General features: G+C 35.3%; 1 protein-coding gene across 2 annotated transcripts; it reads left to right on the top strand.

Annotated features, from left to right (window-relative positions):
* Positions 1-552: 552 nt before the first annotated feature.
* LOC131957914 (putative methyltransferase-like protein 24) lies at positions 553-7,485 on the top strand. 2 transcript variants are annotated; one of them, XM_059322757.1, is made up of 5 exons: positions 553-629; positions 1,293-1,511; positions 3,540-3,658; positions 5,150-5,364; positions 6,925-7,485. In XM_059322757.1, the coding sequence occupies exons 2-5, from the start codon at positions 1,316-1,318 to the stop codon at positions 7,325-7,327; spliced, it is 933 nt and encodes a 310-aa protein (XP_059178740.1). In that variant the 5' UTR covers positions 553-629; positions 1,293-1,315; the 3' UTR covers positions 7,328-7,485. The 2 variants fall into 2 exon arrangements, with proteins under 2 accessions (XP_059178740.1, XP_059178741.1); XM_059322758.1 differs by lacking the exon at positions 553-629 and adding an exon at positions 752-788.
* Positions 7,486-12,939: the final 5,454 nt, after the last annotated feature.

A 12,939-nucleotide genomic window follows, 5' to 3' on the forward strand; every position in this document is an offset into this window, starting at 1 on the left:
GTCAAGGTCAAGGAAATGTGTCAGGGCCAAGAGATGTGTTAAGGTCAAGAAGTTTCCGCAAATATATCAAGTTAAACACATGTGTAAGCTAAACCGATGTTTAGTTGAAGCGATACACATTTTTTTTCAAAATATGACTAAAGGTGTAAGGAGACTATGTTTTTCTAAATCAATTGTCTTAATATTATACATTTTTCTAGAAGAAAGATTATCTTATGGCTCGAGATAGTATCGCTCTGGGAAAGATTATTTCACGGTCATAGATTATTTTCAGGGAATCTTATCTGATGTTCATAGATTATAAGTTACGTAAAGAGGTTATCGGCATAAATTATCATTGCACACTAACATGTAAATGATAATCTAATGTGATCAAGTAAATAAGTAAAGTAGGTTTCTGAATTATCCATATTAAGTGCTTGGGGGGTGGTCATCGAGTACCCCCCCTCCCCCCTAAATGACTAGAGCTCTTACTTCCGTCTCTAGTAACAGAATAATTCAGTATTCGATAACACACATATTGATGAAAAATGTATGACTGTAGGATGAGAAGTACAAGCAAGCTGTCGCATTTTTTTGCAACTTGGTCTCTAATTACTGCAGTACATTGCTACATCTTTGAGCATCAGGTTTGTTTGCGTGCGCTAGTTAATCATGAATTGGTCTTTTGTGCGTGATTTGTGTGTGTTCTGTCGTGTGGTGTGCTGAGGTGTGCTGAGGTGAGCTACGCGTTGTGTGCTGATGTATTTGATGAGTTTGTGTACTAAGGTGATACATTATCGACTGAGGTGAGTGGTGAATTCGTGTACTTAAGTGAGTGATGAATTTGTGTACTCATGAGAGTGATGAATTTGTGTACTCAGGTGAGTGATGAATTTGTGACGCAGGATAGTGATGAATTTGTGTACTCATGAGAGTGATGAATTTGTGTACTCATGAGAGTGATGAATTTGTGTACTCATGAGAATGATGAATTTGTGCACTCAGGTGAGTGATGAATTTGTGTACTCATGAGAGTGATGAATTTGTGTACTCAGGTGAGTGATTAATGTGTGTATTCATGAGAATGAAAAATTGTGATTACTAGGATGAGTGATGTGTTTGTGATGAGTTTGTGATGAGTTTGTGATGAGTTTGTGATGAGTTTGTGATGTGCACCTGTGTTTCATAAACAGTTCTGACCAGACTTCATGCTGTATAGGCCGATGACACGAGCTTTCCAGGCGTATCTGTTCGTTCTGGGCTGTTCTCTTAAACTATCCCCGTTAATTAAACTTCAATCTGTTTCGCAGGTTGGTTTAACAAAGCTACTATCATGAGCCTAAACAGACTTGTGCGTCTTCTGCTGCTAGTCGTCGGCACATCCTTGATTGTGTTCTTGGCTTTTCGTCTTCGTCCCCACGTCATCAAGTACGCGATGAGGCCCACCGGAAGTCGGTGTGACGTAAACAAGATGGATGCTGTGGCACATCCGATGAGCCCTTTACAACTGGAAGAAGATTTTGGCTCAGGTTGGCACTTTTAGTTTCTAGATTCAACATGGACCTCATTAATTCTTTAAAAAAAAATTCTACAAAAAATGTAATTTAATAATACAAGTGTTTAAAAAGTAAAGAATCCTCTTTAGGCCTACCATCCATTGGGCAGATAAGGTAGAGTTCATATGTTTCTTGAAGAGAAGTTTTGCAGAGTTTCTTTCATGCATCTCGAAAACATATACTTTTACTAGTGTCCGCTCCCCACCCCCGGAAAATGTTGTCCGCCCCCCCCCCCCCCCGGAGAAAAAAAGTCTGGAAGAAACACTGAAGGTTTGGTCAGCACTTTGCCCATCCGCCTCTACTTTAGGTACCGATTAGAGCTGGCTGGACTCAGGGACGTTTTACTTTCTTGAACCCGGATTCGAACTCTAGACTTTCTGGTTAGCAGCCTAGTTCTCTATTGTTTGGACACCCCTCTACGCAATAACGAACACTCTGTTCTTTCATTGGCCCTATATTCGAACTTGAGACTTTCGGGTTAGCAGTCTAGTTCTCTACCGTTTGGTCACCCTTTACGCAATGACGAACACACTGTTTTTTTTATTGGCCCTAGATTCGAACTCTAGACTTTCAGGTTAGCAGTCTAGTTCTCTACCGCTAGGTCACCCCTTTACGCAATGACGATCACACTATTCTTTCATATGTCGAGGTCACCGAAACAAGTGAACTCTACTTCACTTGCCACATAGATCATCAGGTTTGGAGCGGGAACTTTACTTGACTTTTACCATCTTTGCGCCATCGTTTCGACATCTTACCATCATTTCTAACTTTTCGGTTAAATAAAATTTACATTAAAGATTACGGGAATAGAACATTATGTTCTAAAATTTAGCCATATACAAACAACAATCCAATAAAAGAGTTTTTAAAAACTCCTCCTAACTTGTTTCATCTGAAACGACGTAATTAGAAAACAAAAAAACTAGTTATTAGTAAAAATCAATACATGTAACATTCGTTTCAAGATTAAATCAATGTGGCGGCCATTTTGTATTGTTCACTTTAATTAACGAGCCAATAAAATTCTTAGCGAAATGTCATCTACATCCGGCTCACAAACAGCTGTTATGAATCGTCTCTATGTGAACGGCCCTTAAGCTAATTTCACCACAAGCGTCACAAGTTGCGATCTACACGATTGATTGATTAATTTGTATACACTTGTTATGAACAGACTTGAATTTCAGGCTGCAATTGAATCTCTGTTTTACCAAAACATTTAGCAAAATATATAGAGAAAAACTTGAGGGGGGGGGGGGGGGTGCAAATCGAAAGTTTGAGGGGGGGTTGCAAATCGAAGGTTTGAAAGTTTGTCCCCGGGAAGGGTCGCTACGCCTCTGGGGGGGGGGGGTGACACCATTAAGTGCCGCACCGGGTGACACCCAACCTCGCTACGCCACAGATATATATATATTTATATATATATATATATATATATATATATATATATATATATATATATATATATATATATTCTAGGTCAGCCACTGCCTCAGAGGCTCTTTAAGAGCAATCAGTAGCCAAGCAGGCAGCCTGTATGCTGGGCCTAAGCGCCACACCTGTTTCTGGCCCAAATAAGTTTCTTGTTTCTGGCAGCGTTTTACTTCTCGCTTTGTAAATCGTGTCGTTAAGTATCGTTGTGGTGTGTAGCTTAGTGACACACGTTCACACACAGACGAACCAACAAAAAAAACTACCAGTCTGTCACTACCTTACACACTAATACGTCACAGCCAGTGCGTATTCGTTATCTATTTATAGACAATCTTCTACCACACCTCGCCTGAACAACGCACATTGCTTCCTTAAACACATACATATTGTGTAGTACCGCATTAGTAAAAGTAAAAAGAAAAAACATTACTGTAAAAATGGATTTGAGCTTTAAACTATATATTGAAACATTTTAGTCAAAATTTTCTATTTTATTCTTCGATATGGTTGTGAAAACGATTGTATTAATTGCTTATGGAATAGCATACTTTATTCCACCCACAGGACCATTGAGCAGTGTTCGTCAAAAAGGTTACGTCACAAACCTATCCAGCTTGGATCTAGACAAGTTATCCACAGAGGAAATTCTAATGACAATCCACAGTTATCCAGATAACACGGATGTAGGTTTTAAATTGTGTTGCAATGTTTGTTGAGTTGAAGTTTTTTTTGTTTTTTTTTGCTGCTTATGTTTGTGAGTTATATAGTTTGATGCTTTGTTTGCGAGTTATATCGTTTGATGCTTTGTTTGTGAGTTATATCGCTTGATGCTTTGATTGTGAGTTATGTAGTTTGATGATTTGTTTGTTAGTTATATAGTTTGATCCTTTGTGAGTTATATCCTATGTTGTTTTTTTGTGAGTTATATTTATATATATAGGCCTATATATATATATATATATATATATATATATATATATATATGTATATATGTATATATATATATATATATTTATATTATATATATATGTAAATATATATATATATATACATATGTATGTATATATATATATATATATATATATATATATATATATATATATATATATATATATATATATATATATATATATATATATATGTATATATATATATATATATATATATATATGTATATATGTATATATATATATATATATATATATATATATATATATATATATTTATATTATATATATATGTAAATATATATATATATACATATGTATGTATATATATATATATATATATATATATATATATATATATATATATATATATATATATATGTATATAATATATATATATATATATTATTGTTTGTTGCTTTGCTTGAATTTCTAACACACTTATCTCTCCTAGTGCAAATAGAGTTTTCCTTGTAAAATGTTTAAAACTCCCTATAATATAGTGAACATAAGTAAACAATAGTGTGATCAAGGAATATGGTTTAAAATAAGTCAGAGAAAGAGAAACAAATTTAAATTAGTGTAGGGAAGTTAACGAGCTTAGATTAGTCTAATAAAAAAATATGATTAAATCAATCCGATAGACGTCAACATTCTGTGGAGCTAGATTTCAACCAGTTAATACAAGCCATCAAATATCTTCGGCTGGAACTCTCTTTGATTTCAGTTTTTGTAAATAAGAAAGACTCGTTTGCTCTTCCAGCACTAATGAGTTCCCAGCATTTATGCATTTTGTCAAAAATAGTTGCTTTACACTTGCTTGTGGGAAATTAGTTTATACATACGCCATCTAGAGATCACTACACTCTATATGTGTTGTTGTACTATCTTCAAGCACTACAAAATCTAAAAACCGTCGTGGAGATTTTATTTGGCTGACTAAGCTTTAAGTCAATACTAATAAGTTGTGTTTTTACTATTCGTCCACGTTGTTAATTTTTAAAACATCGCTTCTGTAATTGTTTTTCAGAGCCAGAAATTGTCTTTAAAATGTCGAAAAAGACATCAAATTTTTCAACTTTAGGGTTAAAAGTTAAAAATTGTATGACTCTTAGGTGTATTTTCTTTTCTTTTTTTTTTTTTTTTTGCTTCTCCTGTTTTTTTTTCCCTCACACATTTTGCATTAATTGATAAAGTAAAACAGAATTATTTCACAACCGTTTGCAGACTTTATGCCGAAGGAAATTCCGCATGGGCAACATAGGGGACGGGGGGTGGGAGATCTGCGACGACCCAGACATCCGTCCCCGGGCCCCCTGCATCATCTACTCACTCGGCATCAACTTCGACTTCTCTTTTGACGACGACGCCGCCAGGCTTTACGGGTGTCACGTGTACTCATTCGACCCCAGCATGGAGAAAGAAAAAGATCAATACAACAGGTACGACCTGACCTTCTTCGTTCTTAATTTTTGTTTAGTGTTGGAAGGGATCGAGCCTTATCTGCCAGAGGGTCTGAACTCGAGACATTTTCGAATGTATCAACCATGAGCTTTTGCCGACTCGACCACGCCTCCATCACAACTTAGGATACGTGTCAACTGGTTATGCGCCATTGAGGCCATTGACTCCGGGACTTAACCTCTTTCGGTATTTTAAAGTGCATCTTAAGAACTAAATTTTGTTCCGATTTTACACAATATCATTTATCTTTCAATGATGAATTGTCCTTGTATAAAATTTATACTTCGTTGTTAAGCACCGTTAAATATGTATTAAATGCAAGGTATGAGCTTGTATAATTTTATTTAAGAGTTAAATGGCATTTAAAATGTGTTCGTTGCAAGATTTTAAAAACGTTCACCCATATAGTTTGTCTAAAGCTCAAAAGATAATATATAAACGAAAGAAAACCTTGTACGGATTTACACATTAAAATTTGTTGTCTGGAAGCAGTGCTAATTCAAAAACTAAAACCAAGGAAAGCTACCCTGTGTGTTCAATCTGTATTTTAGAGACAATTTCAAGAGCTTAGTGATAAAAACCTTTTGCTTCAAAATTTACTTGAACATATCGAAACTATCTATATATATAATTCTCTTCTGGGAGCCGTTAGAAAACAAGCTGCAAGCGCGCGCCTTGCAGTCCCCTCTTTTCCTGTCTATCGCTACCACCCCCCCCCCCCCCACCCCCACCCCCACGGTCAGGTGAGTTGTAGTTCACGCTTAATGTATAGTTTGGTGACGGCTATTAGGGGCAGATAATTCGATTTGAAACTATTTTAAAATTAGAGGAGGTAACTAAGAGGAGGCTGCTTTCACGGGGGGGGGGGGTGTTTGGTGTTTTAAAGCAAATATTTTCAGTGGCAGCATTGGTACTGTCGAATTCACAAATTATGAATTACTGAAAAGTAGGAAAAACAACTAAATAGCGGCGTATGACACACCGCGGGTCGGCTCGTTCTCACTATTAGCACTATTGTTAACCATAGGCGTAGCTAGGTTGGGTGCCACTCGTTGCGGCACTCGCAGTATCACCCCCCCCCCCCCATACCAAAAAAAGTATATCAGTTGTTGAAAATATTCAACTAATCATTTTTTTCTTCTGTAAATTTTACAGTTGGTGTCACCCCCTCCCCACGTAATAGCTTTACATTGTGTACGATTAATAAAATAATAAAGATGTGTATCTATAGTCAGCTATTAATACAACTGAAAGTAGTATTGTTTTCTTTGTAGTTAGCAGGTTTACGTCATGATGCATGATGTCATTCCCCCCCCCCCCTATCTCGGAATCTTCACTTTGCACTTAACAGACTTTTTAATCTAAGTAATCATTAATTGAACTGGCAAAAGCGTTTTTTCATCTATGTAATTTTTTTTTTAAATCTTGGTATCACCCCTCAAATGGGGCACACCCCGACCCCGCCTCGCGCCGCCTCTGTATCTAACCTCTATAATATTCAACATTATTCTTAACGAAACAAACAATTCACTCATCAGGTCTGATCGAGTCCATTTCTACAAGATCGGCCTGTCCGGAAGTACATACGTAAACAGTAACAAATGGCAGCTCTACACGTTAGGTGACCTACGGAAAAAACTGGGCCACCAGAACTCGACCATCGACGTCATCAAAATGGACATTGAGAGCTCCGAATGGGAGGCGCTGCCAGAGATGGCGTCTTCCGGCGAGTTAGACAAAGTTCGGCAACTCCTGCTCGAGTTTCACATTCTAGAGGAGAAGAGAGATTATTTATTGCCGAGACTGAAGGCCATGCAGGCAATCGAGAAAAGTGGGCTGAAAATATTCTACACGCATAAAAACCACGCATGCGGTACAAAAGTTTCGTGTTTTCCCCTTCGGAGATCAATGTGCTACGAGGTGCATTATCTTAGAAGATAATCCTAATGTTTAAAGGTGCGCACTTCTCTCTGTCTTACTTATAACCGAGGTCATGAGATCAGATTCTTCAGTAATATAGGTAGAACTTAAAAATGTACTTTTAATGACACAAATTTCTTATAAACGAGGTCATGAGATCAGATTCTTCAGTAATATAGGTTGAAATTAAAGATATGTACTTTTAATGAAATAAATGTCTTCGCTACGTTGAATGTATAAACTTAATGTTATTTAAATAAAGTAATAAAGTAAAAGACATATTCGAATATACAAACACACATTCAACTATACAGCCAGAAAAGTAATTTTTATTTCACAGTGACAGAAAATTGTTGTCTTCTAAGCAACCATAGCGTCCAATCAAACATGACTTGACACTACTCGAGTTGTCGGTTTAAAAGTTTACTACTTTCTAATGCATTATTACATTTTGGCTATAGCTTTAACCATACATGTAGGCCTTTTTGTTATTTTTGTTAGGTTCCAGCTTTATTATAAAATTCAAGTATCGACAGATCTTCTAATTTTAGAATATGGAGAAATTTTATTGCGGAATATTTATAGGATATTTTTGTCGGCCAAAACATAATAAAAGTAATTTAGTTAAAACCGGAATTCAGCTGAATTATTCAAGGAACTGAATGGGCATTTGATGTGTGTCATGTTGTTTGTTTTTGTACTGGTATTTCTTCTGAGATCTTATCAATGCGCGACAGGTAGTTTCTGCTCTTTAAGAGAACTTCATACTGCATTTTTTTTGGCCGTCAACAATTAATGTTGCTTTCATGATACTTTTTTTGTATAGATTCTATATTTATTTACAAATTCTGATTTTGGAATTGTTTTATACTGCTTAGTTTGCTTTACATTGATTTCATAATATTTTTTGTATGGAGTCTATATTTACTTGCAAATTTACGCTATTTAGTTTTTTTAAAAATAACTTGCTCTGTCTCATGCCTTGTAATGAGGATAAAATATAAAACACCTCGCATATTTTATGCTTCATGTGTTTAGTAATCCATTTATGGCTTTTTTTTTAATTATTTTTTTTTATACTTTTATTTGCAATTAAACAAGTACATCAACATCAAATTTTTTAACATAATTTTGAACATCAAATGAAAACGAAAGGTTTTGCAAATGTACATAATGAATATTTACATGATGTCATGTATTTGATTATAAAAAAATTGCAAAGGATGACAGTAAAAGGGGTGAAGGTCAAATGAAAGCAAAGTGAGATTGTATTTTAATATAGTTTTTTTTTTTAAATATTAAAATGCATGCACATTCGCAATACTTTTATATGTATTGAATTTTTTTATGGTACGGGTGTTTTTTAAACAACATTTTTACAAGCATTATTTCAGATATTATTTGTATAGGTTTGCATTGCTATGAATTAAACATTATATAAAAGAAGCGAATATCTATTGAACGATATTTATCTTTGTTTTTAATCATTTAATAATTTAATTTAATCATTTTCAAAATTGTATTAGATGACACGTGTATTTTCGTAATTTTTGTGTAATTCCCTTTTCGATTTGTGTCTAACGTATACAATACTATATATAAAAAGATGAAGTGAAAAAAAAATCTATATTAATGGACTGATCTTGTATGTGTTTATAAAAATACTTTTATACTTTCCTCGAATCCTACTCCTACCCTCCCTCCCCATACACTTACTCTTACACACACACACTTACACTTATACACTAACAATAACTTCCACTACTCAATGGTTAGTCATTCTTCCACTACTGTGGGCTCCACGTAGGCTACACGTCATAAATCTATTGGTTGGTTAGAAGTCTACATCTATTTCCATAATAAGTAGGTCCTTATATTTAAAAAAAAATGTTTTTTCCTAACACACACACCAACATAACCAATGCGGTGGTATCCTTAACTTTTTTCTTGTAGCATATTAAGGTAGACAACTCATTCTATACACTACAGTGCCATGATCAGATCAGTCATCGCCCTTTATAGATACATGTTCAACTTTCATAGGACGCTGGGGCGGGTAAAAGCTCAAAAATTTCTAAACCGAAAAGTCCCGAGTTCGAACCCCCGAGCAGATGAGTCTCCACCACGTGGGGACAACAACCACAGGAGAGATAACTCAGAAATCAAAAAGAAGTGGCGTCCCTTTGGAGATATGTTTACCTACTATTGTTTGGTTTCCCTTCGGCATCTCTGATGCCAACTTGCAGAGGTAACGCCCTGACCCTTGTGAACATCAGCTGTGTGGAGAGAGGTTGCTTGATACATGGGCAACATCTGACTCTTCTCAACTTCCTTCCCAGGCCTTGCACCTTGATTTCCATGTCATTATTATCCAATCGTCTTTCAGACTAGGGTGTTAATTATTGTTATTAAATGACGTGTAAATTATCTTTCAACACAATGTATCAGATAACTCCCCCCACCTCACATTTTTGAAGACATTCTAACTATTTTAAACCCTGTACTAAAGAAGTATGTGGCGACATGGTCGAATGTTAGCGCGCACGACTCCTAACCCGAAAGTTTCAAGTTCGGAACCCGTACTCATATCTGCACTACTTTAATGTTCCCATGGTAAATAGTTGTAATAAATGATGTATGCGCTTGTTTATTTTCTAAATTAATGCAATACACAATAGATTGTTTTATCTATTTTGTTTTCAAACAAAAAGTATCTAAATCAATAATTTGTCTCTAAAATCGACAAAAGTTCTCAATAATGTGAAATGAAAATATTTAAAACTTACTTTGAACAAAGCTCACGAGCTGTCTAGAAACACGACATGAATACTATACACAACTAGAAAAAAAAAATAATACGCCATAATTTAATTTTATTAGAACTTGTATAGGTATGGGGGGGGGGGGGGGGGGTACTTATTGTGAAGTTGTTTTTTTCTAGACATGTATAGTAGACAAGTCGCAATGTATAGTATACATGTCGCAAGTGTAAACGCGGCGTAAGGTGGCATTAAGTGACCTTAAGCATTCGCCTCAACTGGCGTCTTCATTATTCACGGTCCGTTTATTCCGAGGGAGATTTTGGCCCGAGCTGTTTGGACACCAATCAATAATCTCTCGCCATTGATCAGACACGATAAGGCTATATCGATTTCACTGTCGGGTCTAAAATATTATGATTCTTCATCTGGAACTTCTGAAACTTGCAAGTAAACACACAGACAAACATATATATACTAGCTGTATCCCGTGCTCCGCCACGGTAAATCATTTTTAAATATACCAACTTTGGAACAGAACAAAACTAAACACAACACAAACGAACAAACGCAAAAAAAAAAAAACAACGAAAAAACGAACACAACACTCATAACATAAACACAATTTAAATGCAATCATAAAGGCATATTGCTCACAGTCTAGCCCGTAGCGCCAAATCGCGCCCTTTCCGAGTCCCGGCGGACGCGTCTGACACAGTGAATGACTACAAAACAGAGGCGTTGCGACCCTTTCCGGCGCCCGGGGACAAACTTTCGATTTGACCCTCCCTCAAACTTACGATTTGCACCCCCTCCCCTCAAAATTTCAATTTCCACCCATCCCCTCAGACTTTCGATTTGCACCACTTTTGATTTGAAATTCCCCCCGCTCAAACTTTTGATTTGCACCCCCTCAAACTTTCGATTTGCACCCTACCCCCCTCCCCCTCCCTAAAACTTTCGATTTCCACCCCCCCCCCCCTAGCTACGCCTCTCTTATAAAACCCCAGCTTGTCCGCAAACCGAAAGATAGAATATAATAATAAATAATATACAATAAAAAATAGGCAATATCTATAATATCCGTGTTTACCTACCATATATCACTTTATCAATTCACGCATTTTTTTCCCAGTATTTTAATTTAAAAAATTTACAATTGAGTTTCATAACTAAAACCATTGCGCACCCAATGTCTATAATGGTGCGGAATAGTTGATTAAAAATTATAATTAGTAAACAGTACATTCAGTGAATAAAAAGAAATAAAAGATAGCCTTTTATCAATCAATGTGCTAATAATAATATTCCAACAATAATGTACTCTTACACGTCAGCATAATTTGCATTCACATTTTGCTAATTATATTATTCCAACAATTATTCCGTCTTGCAGATTTTGCATTCACATTTTTAGCGTGAGTTCAATTTATCTTTGAATTACCTCCATTGGCAAAATTACTAAGCAGTTTAATTAGATTTTTCTACCCTACTGTTATTATGTTAATAAAATGTATCCACTTTTTCTGGGAATATTAAAGAAAACTATATTTGACATTGATCCTTTTAATATGTTTTAGCAATGTGCGTGTATTTAATATTCTCTTTACGTTATGCAAAATTGTACAAACAGTGGAAATTATAAAATAGCTCTATGCCGCTATATAAACAAACCCTACTCTAATACTTATAATAAGACACTGCGGTGCACTGAAAAGCACAGCATGGTGCGTAGTTTACTTTTATAGTCCCAAAATCTATAGCGATGACGGAAGGAAGGAAGGACTGACACACTACCAGCAGCGTTATATTATATATATATATATATATATATATATATATATATATATATATATATATATATATATATATATATACTAGCCGTCCCGGCCAGGCCCTGCTCTGGCTTCTGTGAAAAACCTTTCCGTTAAAGACCATTACCTGTGTGTTTAGTAATCATCATAAACCCGGCATTGCCCACCCAAACCACAACCAACCAAAACAACAAAACGCAAACATAACGCTAACACAATTAGAAATACAAACGAAAACAAAAACCTAACAACAAACCCAACCACAACCACAAACACCAATACAAACACAAAGAAAAAACAAACGAAAACAAAAACCTAACAACAAACCCAACCACAAACACCAATACCAAAAAAAAAAACAACGAAAAAGCAAACGAAAACAAACCAAATCCAAACGCAAAACCAACCAAAAACACAAATACAAACCCAAACAAAAAAAAACAAAAACGAAAAAAGAAAGAACAAAAACGAACCAAATCAAAACGCAACCACTAACGCAAACCCACCTAAACACAAAGAAAACACTAACGCGAACATAAACGCCCGGGGCAGAATCGCCTGTTTTAGCTTAATAAACGACTATAGTACCCCAACTTATTCATAGTTTTTGCACTCACTTAAACGAACGCGCCTGTTTCAATTTAATGAACAATTATAATACTCCAAGCTTATCCGTAAAATACCTAAAACATTTGCACTTGATCAATCCCCGCTAATTATGTAATTATTTTTTTCCCAACACCAAAACAAAGTAATTAAAAAGTAAATGCTTTTCAACTAATGCACTGGTTTCATAAAGGGAAGTAATTGTGTTTTGCCTAATTTATCAAAGGGAAGTAAGCGCTATAGGACTAAATAAAAACATAATTAGAATTTTTGTAAAAGATGATATTTTTTTAAAACTTGTGTTTAATGAACATGCCGACAATTATTACTATAATTTGAAAAATGAAAATGATTTCCCAACACTTTTAATAGTAATTTTTTAACTCATAAATTTAGACAAACGCGCACGATAATTGATCTAACACTTAAATCCGTAGAAATGCCAACGACAAAC

This window comes from Physella acuta, unplaced genomic scaffold, assembly GCF_028476545.2.
Source record: "Physella acuta isolate Inbredline_101_S28 unplaced genomic scaffold, ASM2847654v3 ptg001278l, whole genome shotgun sequence".
Lineage (NCBI taxonomy): Eukaryota > Metazoa > Mollusca > Gastropoda > Physidae > Physella > Physella acuta.

Excerpts from the sequence above, each read along its gene's own strand:
- LOC131957914 (XM_059322757.1), top strand. The coding sequence starts at position 1,316 with ATGAGCCTAAACAGACTTGTGCGTCTTCTGCTGCTAGTCGTCGGCACA. Across the intron at positions 1,512-3,539 it reads GGAAGAAGATTTTGGCTCAG|GACCATTGAGCAGTGTTCGT; the intron begins GTTGGCACTTTT and ends TTCCACCCACAG. Across the intron at positions 5,365-6,924 it reads GAAAAAGATCAATACAACAG|GTCTGATCGAGTCCATTTCT; the intron begins GTACGACCTGAC and ends TTCACTCATCAG.